Consider the following 16,574-nt stretch of genomic DNA (forward strand, 5'->3'; position numbering starts at 1 on the left):
CGCCATCTCAGTTTGTTAATGCTACTACAGGGGATGTGCGGAGGTATTTCGTAACGTGAGTTGTGATCAGTGTTGGGTTAGTTACTCTGAAAAAGTAATTAGTTACTAGTTACTTATTACATATTCAATAGTGTAATTAGATTACTGTAAAACTTACTCTGTCAAAAAAGTATTTAGTTACTTATTACTAATTACTTTCTATATCCTACATCAACCTTGCTTAGCTAAGTGATTCAAGGATAGACATGAAACGGCTTATTGAATTCATTCAAATAAATTATATTAAACTACATAAAGTATTACAAATGTGAGAATTATACATTAAAGCATGGATTTTGAATTTTGATGTCAATTCCACCATTGCACACGCATAAATTACACAAAGTATTTAGTTAATTACATCAAAAGTAACTGTAATTAAATTACAGGAAAAATATGAGTAATCCCTTACTTTCATTTTTTAAGGGAAAAGTAATTAAATTACAGTAACTAATTACTTAGTAACTAGTTACACCCAATACTGGTGTGATTCGGCACTGCTCAGCTGCGCGGATGAGTCTGATGTTTTGAGTCGTGTCCTGTGAGAGTTCAGCAGTGAGAGTCTTCACTGTACATCAGTAGGGCAATATATACACAGATAAAATGGCAGGTGATATAACAGGAAACAAATAAGAACATAAACAGACACAAATAGCGCAAATGGAGGATGTGTTGGAAGTGTCTTGATATTATTTCGGGTGCTAGGTCATTTTGTTATTTCTCATTGATACTCATTAACGCAAACAGTACAGAAGGGTTTCAAATGCTGACAGGTACGGTCATAAATCATTATACACCACAACTATATATACTATGTGCAAAGCATTGCCATCATTTCTGGGATATAAGTCCGTAAATTTGAGTAAAATCACAGGCTTCACTTGTCCGTGCTAATTCGCGCCACATGAAATACAGATGTGGGGAGGTAGCGTTAACGTAATTTCTAAATCACAAAAGGTCCCGAATAGTTCGAATAACCTTAGGTTCTTAAATTACATTTGTAATACTAAGAAAACGAACAACGTATGAAACTGTACCCATCTGTATTAACACAAGTGCGCAACGGTTTTCGGTTATCTATTGAAGTGTCTTAAGGTTAACGCTACCTGTTCGAAAGAAATAAAGCGATGACTGCATCCATTTACAATCCTTTCAGATCACGGAGTTCCCACCACCTTTGAAATGCCTTGCCGATATTAATTCTTGTTTTCTGATCCGTAAACAAGTCCGATCACATTCCCGGTTCCATAACTGTCATCAGTTCGTTCTTTCCTGTTTTTCACAAATGATGAATCCCCAGATGAACACTGCTTGGCATCTATAAGTAAAAGTACTAAACGATGGCATAAGAAATAGAAAACATTGTATGAAATCCTACCCTGCAGTTGTGAGTACAAGTTAAAAAACCACCTGTCACTCGCATACCATCTGTGTACGAATGTGAGGAAATTACGCAAAGATGAAAGACACCATATAAGGATTGACCAGTCGACCCGACAGCTCAAATTACAAACCATTATTACAAGTTTTCCGTGGTGAATCCAGCAAGGGTAGTGATACAGTTTTAAACACCGTTCTTTCATGTACTTGCTCAATAATTCGTTTAAGCAAATCTTTACTCAGAAGAACTTGCGGACTGCCGCTTTAACATTAGTTAAAGGGGTCATATGACATGGCTAAAACAAATATTATTGTTCGTTTTAGATGTAATTCAATGTGTATACAAGATTTATGGTTCAAAAACGCTGTATTTTCCACAAACCGTACATTTTTGTATCTCCTCTTTGCCCTGCCTCTCTGAAAAGTGAGGTGTGCTATGATTGGCCAGTTAACAAGTGCGTAGTGATTGGTTGAATACTGTGTGTGACGGAAATGTAAGACTCTTACCATATTTGGAACATCAGGTTCCAAAACAGTTGTACTGACAGGTACGCCCACCTGACTTGCATATACATTTGGGCGGTCTTAATCAAATCATACTACAAAATTATGTAGATTTGTGGGGGTGTTTTTACAAGAGGCATTTCAGGGAGGTCTGTGTGAGCATTCACTTTTAGATGGAATGCATCTCTCTAGGTTGTATTATATGTAAGTAACAGGACATGTTTGTGCTGAAGAGATGCTAACTAAGTAAGTTATTCACATAGGCTAGTGTTCTGTCAATAAGGAAGCACATTGATTTAGTGTAGTCAGTCTACTATTTAGTAATAGTTATAGTTTGGAAAGTATACCAACCAATTTTTCAGTTCGGAGGCTTGTAAATATTTTGTTTAGATGTCAAGTTCACTTCAACTAAGGCCATGTTTATACCAGATATTAAGATGGATTTTGGTCGATCGTATCACAAGTGGACGAATTAGACATATGGCCGTTTTCGCCTGTTTTTTTAATCCGTCTCTTCTGTCCACTTCTGTCCTGATTTCTTCAAGGGGAGAGTTCATGGGCGAGTTAATACATCTGCCGTTTCTGATCTTTCGATCGAATGGACAAAATAAGCACATGAAATTTTCATATGAAAGCGAGCTGAGATGATAGAAAAACATACTGAAAGCATTGTTTTTATTTCTGCTTTGACAGCCGTAAGACCACGTGAAGTGTGTGTTAGAAATCTGGAATGGCAAAAAACACTGTGTCTGATACGTTTTTGTCTTTAAACCAATCTTTTAGGTCTTAGCCGGTAAAGTTCAAATCCATTCTGGCCACTGCGCATTCTCAGAAGGCGGGCTTCTGTGGCTGCTCAAACGCATTTGATCACATGAGCGTCTACACTACAAATACAATCTGGTCAAATGCGTTTTCGACTACCTCTGGAAGTGGTTAAAAGTGGACAAGCTCAAAAAGATTCACACCCTGTTTACGTATATATCGTCGTCCACTTGTGATCTGATCGACCAAAGAGCATCTTTATACCAGGTGTGTCATGAACGTGGGTGGTGAGGGACGGAGGACCCAAACGCAAGACAGTGGGTAAGGGGTGTTAACAAGACTTAAATAATAAAATACTAAACAAACACCCACGATGTGGGTAACAGAACAAAACATGGAAACAGGACTTAACTAGACTAACACTTGACATATAAACTACAATAAACTGAACTAAACAAGACACAGGACTCACCACGGATGACACAAACAACGAACCAGCACAAGACAAGAGACACAAGGTCAATATAAAGGGAACCAAATCAAGAGGGGACAGGTGCAGGGGATAAACTAATTAACACTAACTAGAAAACAGGAGGGCAGGAACAATGACAAGACCGGAGAGAGAGTATGGCAACCAATAGGTGCCAAAATAGTCTCTCTCCAACATAAAACGAGGGATCCCGTCTGATTCTGCCTCAAGACCAAGAAATACCTGACATGGGTAGGCGGATTCATGACAAGGTGTAAACAGGGGCTAAGTTAAATGGTGCAAGGCAAAACTATTTAGTAGTGCATTAGTTTGTAACTTTGTCAGCCTTTAAATCAAAACTAGGTTGAATTGTAACTTACTCATGAGTTGTAACTGTACTCAGCATGACCTTCAATGGTGTTACCAGTCGGACTAATGTGTGTTTTTCAGTGGTGTCGTCGTGGCCAGTGTGTAAAGCAGGGCGATGAAGGTCCAAAGCCAGTTCATGGTCAGTGGTCGTCCTGGTCTGGGTGGTCCATCTGTTCTAGGACCTGTGAGAGTGGAGTGACCTACAGGGAGAGATACTGCATAAATCCAAGGTACAATCACACCACAACAACAATGATTGCAAGAGACTGGAGATACGTTTGTATAGTTGTATTTATTTCTGGCCTGTGTTCTGTTCTCTCTCAGGCCGATGTATGGCGGCAGATTTTGTGAGGGCTCATCTCGTTCTTATAAACTCTGTAACACTGATAATTGTCCTCACAACACTGTGGACTTCAGAGCTGTGCAGTGTGTTGAGTTCAACAGCAAGCCCTTTCGTGGATGGCATTACAAATGGAAACCCTACACACGTGTGGACGGTTGGTCAATATGAGTTTGATCATTGGTTAGGGTGGAGGGGAGGTTTGACTGGTGGTTAAATGGTAGCACGGTGTTTTTGGCAATGTCTTGATAAATCAAATCTGACCCTGACTATGAAATCCCAACTAAAATAACAAATTAACTTTTTTGATTTACTGTTTTCTCTATTAAATCATCCTATATACTGTAAAGTACATTCTGAAAAAATATTTCCTTGATATAATAATATTGACTGAGTTGAAGCCATGAATTAGTTAGATTATGAGACTTTAGCCTGGTTTTCTCAGGCAGGGTCACATATAATTATACTAATAAAGCAAAATGTAGATACAGTATTTAGATATAAATATATACCCTTTATATTATTTTACAACTTGTTACTATAACACCTTAAAATTCTTACACATGGAAATGTAAATGTATCATATTTTATGTTTTAAAAATACTTTTTTAAAACAAGAATTTCTATGGAATGAGAAACACTTTACATGAGTCATTCCTTTATACACAGAACCAATTAAAGTTGTGACTGTTCTTATAAGATGAAACTAAAAACGAATTATTTCATATTGTTTCAATGCTGATAAGGGAAAAAAAAGGTTAAAGGTTAATGTTCAGGTAGTACCAACATTTTTTGTTATGGCTATTCTGGTCAGATTCTGACTGGGAAGTTTAAACACGTTTTATCCCAACACATTCATACTTTATATGTATCTTCATTATATACAGTATAGTTTTCCATTGGGTCAGTTTAATTGTCAGTCCTGCAACTGCATTAATATCAGTCTTATGGTAAAAGCTTAGATTTACATGTAGGTTAAGTTTTAGACTTTAAAGGGATCCAAATCTGTATACATTCATTTGTTCTGCTGAACACAGAGAAATAAATTTGGAAGAATGTCAGTAATCAAGTAGTTCTAATCACTCTGAGGCTGAGTAAATGATGACCAAATTTTCCTTTTGGGTTAAACTATCCCTTTAACTCAACTTTAACAACAGTGTAATTAAACAAACATTTTCCTATGGGTAAATAATAGTATTGGCTTGGGGCAATAGAGTAAGAAGACATTCACACAGAATCGCGGCTAAAAACGTTTATAAAAGCTCAGCGTAGAACGCGAGGGGGTCTCTGCCAACTCATGCCAACTTGCTACTATAAACAGGAGCTTGCCGTGCTTGCGCCACCTCCAAGTTTTTCTGATAGGTCCACTGCTTTGGAACTTGCAATGATGAGCAGTGCTGAGTGTAAAAGTTGGAAAAAATATTTTAATTTGATTAACGTCCTAAAGACGCGGAGCTCATGTGCAAGGTGCTGCAAAATACGGGAGATGCAAACATAACGGTCATGCATGTCCATCAAACATGTGTTGACAGAAAAACAAAGGAAAAGTAGCGCATTGGAATGGAAAAAGCGTTCCGTGTGAACTGCCCCTAAGGATGTGTGATTTTTTTTTAATAGTTCATCAGGGAAGGTTAAAATATCAATAATTTTATCAAAGCTTTTTTTTATAACCTTCTAACTTCAGATTTGGTATGGAACTAACTATCAATTCTTCAAGCCAATTAGGGTAAATGTTAATAAGATAAATTAAGCAATCTTTAGACTGAAAAATCTTAATCGCTCAACATTTTAAATTTGATTCTGAAAAGAATTGAATCAATTGAAAGTTTATTCTATTATTATTTCAACCTCTGCTTGATATTTATTGTGCGTGTGTTGTTGTTTTAGATCAGGATGTGTGTAAGCTCTATTGCTTTGCTGAAGGTTACGACTTCTTCTTTGCCCTCTCGAGTAAAGTGAGAGATGGAACGCTCTGCACACAAGACAGTTCTAATGTCTGCATTGATGGCAACTGTGAGGTGAGATTGACATTTAACATATGCTGTTTTAAACTATGACCTTTTTTGGTGAAGATGAGGCTGTGCACAGACAAGGAACCGGGCAACTGTGATATGTGTGGAAGCACTTCGCTTTAGATTTAGATGATGTTGTCATTTACTTAGATCTTAAAGAGAACATAACATGAAGGGGGGATCTAAAAGGGGGTTGACTCTGAATCACGCAAACGAGTCGTCCCTAGTCCAATTCACAAACCGCCATGGATTTAGGTCACTACATAAAGTCCCGCCTACGTATTGCTAGGACTGCCCACGAAAACTTCACTCTTCTCCCCCAAACACTGTAACTTGTGAGCCTCATTCACGGTAGACCAATCACATCAGACTAGACCATCGGACCAATCACATCAGACTAGGATAGTGGAAAGGAGGAGATTAGACAGACGAATCGGCGAACAAATCATTTGAGAGTCAGTCAAGAAGAAAGGTAAGAATAACTGCCTATTATTCGAAATAGTGTTTTAATACATTCTATGTACATCAACTTGTTTTTGGAACACTCCATAAACCAAATTATTACCTTAAAAATCCCTAGTTATTATAACAATTCACACGGGAAGAGGAACGATGCCATTCAAGGTAGAGTTTAACAGGGTTTAAAAATCACTGGGGATATCCACCAAATGGTTCAACGCATGTTAATCTCATCCGTGACAGCAAAACAGTATAACATCCATGGGAACAGGTAAAACATCCACGTAAACAAGCAAAATATCATTCGTCCACGTAAACAAACAAAATAGCATACGTCCACGTAAACAAGCAAAATAGTATACGTCCACGTAAACAAGCAAAATAGTATACGTCCACGTAAACAAGCAAAATAGCATACGTCCACGTAAACAAACAAAATAGCATACGTCCACGTAAACAAACAAAATAGCATACGTCCACGTAAACAAACAAAATAGCATACTCAACTCAACTCAACTTTATTTATATAGCGCTTTTTACAATTTTCATTGTTACAAAGCAGCTGTACATGAGACACATTTAATACAAGTATGAATTCTAAAGCAGCCCCCCCGGCCAGGCAGATAGTGCAAAACAATATGCAAACGGTGGTGAGGAACCCAAAACTCCCATCGAGAAAAAAAACCTCAGGGGAACCCAGGCCCAACCAGGGGATTCCAGTTCCCCTCTGGCAAAAGCTGCTGCCTCTGCACAAGCTCAACAGTGCTTGCACAACAAGGCTTAGTAAAAATATAAAAATTAAGGATTAAAGATTATCATTAACAATCTAATAGCATTTGAAATGTTGTAGGAAAAACAAAGTTGTCGCGTCCTTTATCCAGCTCTATCCTCTTAGCACTTGTCAGGTCACCGCTTTCCATTCTCAGCTCTGCCATCAGGTCTGGGCATGAACTGCATCCTGCGGTAACCTTGGAGCATACGTCCACGTAAACAAACAAAATAGCATACGTCCACATAAACAAGCAAAATAGCATACGTCCACGTAAACAAGCAAAATAGTATACGTCCACGTAAACAAGCAAAATAGCATACGTCCACGTAAACAAGCAAAATAGCATACGTCCACGTAAACAAACAAAATAGTATACGTCCACATAAACAAACAAAATAGCATAAGTCCACGTAAACAAACAAAATAGCATAAGTCCACGTAAACAAGCAAAATAGTATACATCCACGTAAACAAGGAAAATAGCATACGTCCATGTTAACAAGCAAAATAGCATACGTCCATGTTAACAAGCAAAATAGCATACGTCCACGTAAACAAGCAAAATAGCATACGTCCACGTAAACAAGCAAAATAGCATACGTCCACGTAAACAAGCAAATAGCATACATCCTTAAGGTTACAACGCTACATGAATACAAGGGTAATTTACAACAAGACCGGACCCAGAACAATGCTCTGGGTCCAACTTATAAAGTGTCCGGTACACGGGAATCAGGTGCGGGGTGAATAAAGATGGCCGACGAGTGCAGTGACTGATGGGAACTAGAGTCCATGGGTTATAAATCTGGTGATTGTAATCGTACGTGACAGGAAGTGGCTTTGGTAGAGGGACGTTTCTGACGAAGGCGGGGCCAACATAACATTTATGTACTCTTTAAATAATTGTCAGATTCCTAAATTAGCTATGTATTTTGTAGTGACATGCAATGACATTTTGCTTGCACATGTGATAATTTGCTTGTGATAATTTCCCATTCATAAAATTCTTTAAACCAGAAAACATTGTGAATACAAAATATTCTGTGGAGAGATGTTTTTTCCAAAGGCTTCTTCAGAGCCGTAATAAGTCACTACCTGTAATAAAAGTGTCTCTCAGCACTGATGCCCCTGGCTCTTTTTCTTTTGGTAATGGACTACTGACACCGTTTGTGTGTCATCATCAGAGACACAGGTTTACAAGCTTTTGAAGACCGTTCATTCTATAGCATGCTGGGAATTTTCACAGTGCTTGGCTTTTTTTGTTTTTACTGCCATGGAAATTCCCATTGAGATACAAAACGACAAAGTTTCATATCAATGTTTCAACACAGACATGCTTTAGACCAATCAGAAAACAGAGAAATAAAAAAAAAATCTGTCCTCAGAGACTTGTGTTCTAGGACAGACATCAGTGTTGTACCGCTTGCATGTTTTCATTAAGAGAGCCAACTGCAATTCTGTTTAATTGAATTTTACTCTGACTGGTGCGTTTCACTGACAGCATTTCAAATCTGTTTTTGTATTATAAAAGAAAAATTGTTTCAGTATGAAATGGTTATAAATTGCAGTAGAGCAGAAAAAATATACTTTAGTGGATTTAGTTTATATAAGCAATAATTATGAGTCATGTAAGTGATTTGTCAGTTTCATGATTTGGATTATATGTGAGTCTATGACATAAAGTTTTAGCTGTTTTTACAACATCAAAAAAAGTTTGTTTTATATACAACACGTCAGCTAACTTGAAAAATATGAAGGTAGTTGACTCCTTATATGTCCATGGACAAATCGATGGATCAAGATTTTATGTTAAAGGTAAATGAATGCATAAGTGAAGGTCCCACTTCTGTCAAGTTCTAACTCACTTAGGTCTTGTGGTGCGACAAATGATTTTTCTCAAGTAATATGGGACACAAATGTTGCATCCGCAATAGTTATGAAAGCTAAATTTTGTTTTAGATGTCATGTCATCTACCTATTCAGCTGAAGAATATTTGATTTCTGCATTACTGTCATTACTGTTTAAAGATGGGTTACAGTGATTTATTTCTAGTACCGCTGTTGCTGAGAGGTCATGATGTATGTTTTCAGAGAGTGGGCTGTGACAGGGTGCTCGGGTCCAACGCTGTGCCGGATATGTGTGGCATCTGCAAAGGCAACAACTCCACATGCAAGCTGTACAAAGGACAATACACCAAACAACATTACTTGAGTCGTACGTGTCTATCTTTAGCTTCTCAGCACCTGCAGAAACTTTGGCTCAGAGCCTACAACTTTCCCACTGTCAACAGCTTACAGTACTTGAAATGATGGTGTAAGAAGTGATTGATTTAAAGAGCTTTTTATAGACAGCAGACGATTTTCTAACACTCACTGTTTCTATGCTAATGATTTTACTTCTGTGAAATTGGACTGTGCTCAGAATAAGTGAGGCACTATTTTGGATCCTTGGGCACAGTCATTCTCTACCTCTAGTGAGAGACCCCTTAATCCCCAATGTTTTGAAAAAAAATATGCATAATTATTTGATAGACTTTGCAAAAATTATCAAACACACAAATTAATATAATGTATTTTTTTTTTTTCTTTGTTTCATTTCTGTACACATTTTTTGCATTTCAGAAAGTGTGCAACATAACTCTATTATCTATAATTTGAGACAACCGGTGTATTGTTTGTCTACCTGGAACAAAATGAATTGGATTTGAATAGAATAGACTGTTTTACATTTAGGCATTTGGCAGACGCTTTTATCCAAAGCGACTTACATTAATTTATCCTATACATTTTACATAGGTATTTGCAATCCCCTGGGATCGAACCCACAACCTCGCGTGGTTAACGCAATGCTCTTAACCCTGAGCTACAGGAAAGCAGAATAGACTGATTGGCTTAGACTCAATAGCAATTTAAAAGACGAGACCAAATTATGACATTTCACAGTTGTAATACTCAAATACATTCAAACAGATTTCTGCCTAAACATGACATCTCTTTCTTCCGTAGAGTACTACCGTGTGGTCACCATACCAGCTGGAGCTCGTACCATTCGTTTGATGGAGCTCAACTCCTCCAGTTCATACCTGGCCGTGAGGAATCTGCAGAGAAAATATTACCTCAACGGCCGCTGGACGGTGGACTGGCCTGGCAGACTCCCCATCGCTGGAGCTGTGTTTGACTACAAGAGACCCTACAACCGTCCAGAGAGTCTCACCTCTACTGGACCCACTAATGAGACTCTGGTGCTTGAGGTAGATCCTAGTACACCACTTTTCTGACTCAACGCAGTTATCCGTAGCTGCTGATTAGCTATATTGTGTATAATTCACAATTCACACCACATAATAAACAAATAAATGCATACGTACATTTAAATTACATTTCATTTATTACTTATTGTAAATGTTCAATTTTGCTGTAGTTATGCAGGTAATTGCACGCCTCGTCTTCCAACAGCCCAAAAGGGCTCATGTGACACCCCTTTTCATCTCTCTCCACTGGCTTCCTGTTGAAGCCCGTATCAGATTCAAGTCACTAATGGTTTCACACCTTCCTTCACTCCTACACCCCATCAAGGACCCTACGTTCTGCAAATCAGTGGATTCTTGTATTGCCTTCTCAAACAGGCAGTAAATCGCTTTCCTGCACATTCTCCTTCACAACTCCTTCCTGGTTGAAACATTCTTCTTAACTCAGTGCTGTCAACCACATCTCTCTCAACCTTCAAAAAACGACTTCAAATCTCTTCCGTGAATACTTGACAGACAAATGAAAAAAAAACGCTAACCCTTTCCCTCAACAGATATTGTTCTGGCTATTGTTGAAACTAGTAACTTGGTATTATCACCTGTTATATTATTGCTCCTGTATGACATATCGCTTTATAGCTCCCTGAGCTCTATGTAAATCGCTTTGGATTAAAGTGTCTGCTAAATGACTAAATGTAAATGCCTATTTATTTCCCGCGCAGGTGCTTCAGCAGGGCTGGAACCCGGGCATTCTGTGGGAATACACGCTGTCCAAAGAAGATACAGACAGGCGGAACCAACCTAAACACAACTACACCTGGGCCATCATTCGTTCGCAGTGCTCAGCCACATGTGCAGGAGGTACTGAATAGTTTGCTGATCAATCAATACTTGCCTGATATTTTCCTGAAGCCAGATCTGCTCAGAGACAACCTTTGAATGTAGCATCTGTTGCCTTTTCTACACTACGATGGTGCTGGTGACCGGGCAGGCGAGTGCTCTCACATCCGACCTGTGTTTCCACTAGCTCGAGAGCCAGGCGATGACATAACCACTGTTATTATATAACGCGGCCACTAATAAACATGCCCCTGCTCTTTGTTTACTGGTTACAGGAGTTTCGCAAACATTTTAATATCCAAAGTAATTTGATTCAGCATCTTGATGCAATCACAAGATACTTTTGATGCAGAGGTCAGAAGTCAAAACAAATCAAATTCATAGTAACCGAACGAAGCTTATGATGTTTGAAAATAATTGTATTTTATGCAATGTGACATAATGTGAACAATTAGAAGCATAGTTGTTGTTTTGTGAACCATTTGCTTGGTGAAAACATTAAACTGCCCCCCGGCCTGTGACGCTAGTGGGTGTTGGTTCGAGAACAACAGGTTTTAGGGGCCATGCAAAGACGTTACAGTGACAATATTCACTGGAGCAACCTTGGGTTCAGTGAGCTGCTCAGGAACGTTCAAGCCCACACAAAACTCTCTTTTATTCACAAGTTATTTTACTTGCGTGTTCATTTGTTGAATACTTTGTCTAATTTGATTGCTTTAAACTACCAATAGAAATGTAGCACTCCCAGCTCGGTTTGACCCATACATTGTTCTTCACCTTCCCATTTGGGCCTTGCACGACTCAAAACTACAACTTTCCAAGTATTAGAGTTTTTAACATCTTAATCATAATTGTATTGTAATGCAAATGCCAGTTTGCTGCCATTCCAACATCATGATTTGGCTCCATACCATTTTATATGGGTAGTAAATGAAATAACAGGCTGGACTATTTTTCATTAACTATGAATCAATCTAAGTGAATTACACTATCAATCTGACATCATTATGTAAACCATTATAGCATTATTAAACCTAAACCCATTTCAAAAGAGTGACTTTGGTGATGGAAGCTGTGGGTTAAAGGTGTAACCCACGGCTTCCTTATCGCAGGTGTAACTCAATAGCCCTAGTAGTTCACCCTCAGGTGAGCCACCAAGCCCAGGTCTATTCCCATCATTTGTACCCTCCTCCCCTTTAACACCAGTCCTGAGATTACAGCTCTGTAATGATGTGCAGACAGCCTGAGGCAAGAGGCATCTGAAGGTGAACAATACCTGCTTTACTGTGTCCTTTAACCCAGAGGTCAAACGCCCTCTATACTAACTCTGAAACACTGAAACAACGTGGGCTTTGAGTCCAAGAGTGCTTATTAAGGATGTCAACGGTCAACCAGTTCATCAACACAAAGTAATTTGCTAGATCATTATAAATGTATCTTTTGGATTATAGCAGAGGACAGTTCAAAACAGTGAAATATTGTTTAATTGGATAAAAAATGTGTTTGTGTTCCTCAGGTCAAATGGTTACTAAATCAGTATGCTACAAGGATCTGGGAATTCAGGTGAACACCTCATACTGTATATCACAAACTCGACCCGCCACCGGTGTGGTGTCCTGCAATACTCAGCCATGCCCTCCAAGGTAACGCCACCCTCACGTTTTCTGGTCGGCCTTTGCATTGTTTGGGGGGGGCATCTCACAAATCAAAGTTATTTTGAGAAATGTCTCATTCGCTTATTAAATGTAGGGAATAGTGAGTGATGTTAAAGGGTGCAATTTCAGACACAGCCCTGAATATTCTAGAAACTTGGGAACAGATTGAAATCACCCAGCAACCAATATAGCACTAACAACAACTAAGCACACATTAGCTACACCCTGGCAAACACCCATAATGCCTTAACATTGCCTCTTCAAAGACTTGCTTATAGTAGTTTGATACTTCTATGCCACTGATCAACTGCGCATTATTTGACCGTGTGATTTTAGACCTCACTGCCCCTGTTCTCTCGTGACTCTTAATAATATTTTAAAGCCGTTTCCTTGGCAACGCCATGCAGGCCCATTTTTCTTGTCTCACATGTAAAGTCTAGTCAGGGACCCCTGGGAGGAGCGATCCATCGCCCGCTTTCTCCACTGCGTCTGCAAACTGTAATTCCCAATAACGTTCGACAGCTTGGAAAGGTAGACGTAGGATTATAGAATGACACTAACGCCAGGTCTGCCAAAATGGCCGCCAGTTCACATAACTGGTTAAGTCTGTCCCGAGGGCCCAGATATCCAGAGAGAGAAATCTTTACAGCCAGTAGCTCAGTGGAGATTCATTTAACCATGCTGTATTACCTTTGAGAGGCTCCTGAAGACTCATGACCCGATGCGGTTTCTTCGCAACCTGCCCTAAATGAATGAAAGTGTCTAAAACTCCCGTAAAATCTGCTTGATAGCGTGCTGATTGTTTCCCAAGTGTAGCAGTGTTTTCATTGGCGCTCCGATTTTCCTCCATCTCTTGTTCTCTGTGTCTTTTGCTCTCTTATTCTTATACATATCCTTGAGGAAGATCATGTACTTCAGTCCCGCAAAGTATCTACATCTGTGTGCCATCATTAGCACACTACATACAGCTGGCTGTACTTGAGGGATAATGCTGGGATGCTGCGCTCATTTTCAATAATTCATCCAAACACCCAAAACGCCTGTCCCATGTAAATATTCAACTTAAATTGCTTACTGAATATAACAACTTAGAAAAAAGTAAATGAATATGCAAAAAAGAATGTATGTGTAAAATAAAAAAATAGAAAAACAGTAACAGAGTAAAATAAAAAATAACAAATGTGAACTACTGCTGTCAAAATATCAGAGTTTCACTACATGATTATTACAACCTTTTAGAAGGCATGGTCTAGCGTTGAAAGGAGCAACATTTATACCATGGTAAAAATTTTGAAATAATGCTTTTGGCAAGTTTCAACACACTGACGACAAAATGCCAAAGAAATAAATGTTAAATATACAAAAGTGAAATTATGATATCATAAAATATTTACAAAATTGATATGAATAAAGGAGAAAAATTGTATGAATATTAACCATTTAAATAAACAACAGCAAAAACGTCAACCCAAAAAAATTATAAATAATTTTGACTCCAAAGGAAAGAACATAATAAACAACTAACCTAACTAAGCAAAGAAAATCACAGAAAGAGAGAGTTTGTAACTATTGTGACTCGTAAGGCAATTTTAAACAGGTGCTGAATACTGTTCAATATTGCCATATTTGTATAATACACAGTATTGATAATCATGCTTTTTAATATCACAAATAATATATGCCAATACCTATATATTGACTAAAAAGAAATGATTATTTGTCTTAAGTTCCTGCTAATGTTTGGCTAAACGTATCATTCTATGGGTAAATTTTCTATTCAATTGCTAAATCTTTTTAATTCGGCCGTGTAATGCCGGACCACTCGACTTTGTGTCAGGGTCTATTTAGCTGAGTTTATGCGTTACCAAAATTTTACTTAATTTCTAATAGTGAAAGGCTCCAGATTTTGTTCCACGCATTTAACAGCACCTGGATCGATAAATCTGCATCCCATGTGCCAACGAGCCTCTCCTCAGCTAGAATTAACTTTACTGATTGAAACAAACCAGTCATTTCCCAAACGCTGCGTGAGAACATGCTTCATCCAGCACGTTTGTGTGAAACCGATGCTGGTTTGATGCACTAGTGACTATGACAAAGAGGGGCATTGCCCAGTAAACATTTCTCAGGCGCTCACGCTAAATCCGCCCACTGACGGCTATCTGGCAGCACACTTTAGGTGTGGTTGGGAGTTTTAGCTGATGGGTGAGGAGGTCACCTTGGCCAACATGCCAAGGCCAACCGTGTTTGTGTCCAGGGTGTACCCCTCCATTACTCAAAACGCTGGCATTAGAAGGCATCATCCATTCCTGGGACCATGACAAAGGTGACCTCAGAGACCTGACCCCAGATCAGGATGAAAATTGGGGAATTGAACACTTACAACGAAGGTCATTGAAAATGATAAATCAATGATAGTTTAAACTAGCTGATCCAGGAAAAATTACCAGAAGACCGAGATGCTAATCACATGAGACACTCAAGAGGCGAAATGATGTTTCATAGGCTTGTTTTTGTTGATGTTGTGATGTTGTTAATGAGGATGCGTGCTTTTATGAATCCTTTTATGAAGGTTTGAGGTCCTTTAGACATCATTTATTGGAAAGTTGTATAATTCCAGATGTCAGATGTTTTACCATTAATTCCACATGATTGTGCAACCACATGTTCTGACATACGTTTCAAGAAGAATAATATCCTTCTCTGTCTTGCTATGTACAGTAATATGGCTAACATACTGATTTATGATGCAGGATATTAACTATGCGGTGAGATCATGGGTCATAGAACAACACTGGATAAACATGTTCAGAAGCTAGCGTGGCTAAAGCCGACGTTTAGCCTGGTGCTGAAAGATGAGGGGTTTAGAAGGATGAGACCAGCTTCTTCTGGATTAATGTGAGGGTTTTTTGGTCTTCTGTGACTGGGACCGTCTGTAGAGAACAAGACTAGCCAGCAAAGTTACACATTAATGCTCACAGGAAAGAAACTAATGTAAACTACACTTATGCCCATTCACCGCATGACAGACGGGTGGAGGAAGGGTGTAATCTTTGGCATTCAGCATATGTAGAGTTTATTTTTTATGTTTAGTCATAAACAAGAAAAATGTTGTTTAGTCATAAGGTGCTATAACAAATACGTCACATACATCATTTTCATATATTTAATGACATTTTTCCTTAAGAGGTTATGTGTGAATTAGTCAAAGTTCTGAACTACTTGCCTGTTATGCAGGAGTCAATTATTGTGATTATATGTGTTGTTTAATGCAATGTTGTCTAATAACTTTACAGCTATTTCATTTTTATGTAAGGTTGGTATTTTTAAGCAACAAAAATTACATTTAAGTAAATATGCAAAATGATGACCGGCAACAGGCTATATATAACCAAAATTATCAAGCATATAGTTTTATATTAATTTAAAGAGACATCTTACTTTGTAAAAACTTGACCTGAAGAAAAAACATTATAGAGTTTACTAGCTATTCTTAGAAGTAACTCACTTGGGGATTTTTTTGAGGTTTAGAAACACAACGACTGTGTTTTTCACATCCGCAGCAAGCATTTTAAGAGGTGAAGAGTATTTTCGACATTTTCGATCTTTCGAGGGGATTCAGTATATATATAGTGCTGTTGTCAAAATCACACACATGCATTCAGATGCCTACACACTTATCTTAAACAGCCAGAGAATGAATCATCCAGCCTGCCTTTAATAAC

The 16,574-nt window shown here is 38.4% G+C and overlaps 1 protein-coding gene across 1 annotated transcript in view; it reads left to right on the top strand.

The window, feature by feature from the left end:
• The window catches only part of LOC130432841 (A disintegrin and metalloproteinase with thrombospondin motifs 16), a 55,897-nt gene that overhangs the window by 28,539 nt on the left and 10,784 nt on the right, over window positions 1-16,574 (top strand). Inside the window, exons 12-18 of the mRNA XM_056762389.1 lie at window positions 3,605-3,753; window positions 3,848-4,020; window positions 5,751-5,881; window positions 9,198-9,321; window positions 10,113-10,357; window positions 11,077-11,215; window positions 12,711-12,837. Coding sequence (XP_056618367.1) covers window positions 3,605-3,753; window positions 3,848-4,020; window positions 5,751-5,881; window positions 9,198-9,321; window positions 10,113-10,357; window positions 11,077-11,215; window positions 12,711-12,837 — 1,088 coding nt within the window. The remainder of the gene's footprint in view (window positions 1-3,604; window positions 3,754-3,847; window positions 4,021-5,750; window positions 5,882-9,197; window positions 9,322-10,112; window positions 10,358-11,076; window positions 11,216-12,710; window positions 12,838-16,574) is intronic.

Source organism: Triplophysa dalaica, chromosome 12 (genome assembly GCF_015846415.1).
Source record: "Triplophysa dalaica isolate WHDGS20190420 chromosome 12, ASM1584641v1, whole genome shotgun sequence".
Classification (NCBI taxonomy): Eukaryota; Metazoa; Chordata; class Actinopteri; order Cypriniformes; family Nemacheilidae; genus Triplophysa; species Triplophysa dalaica.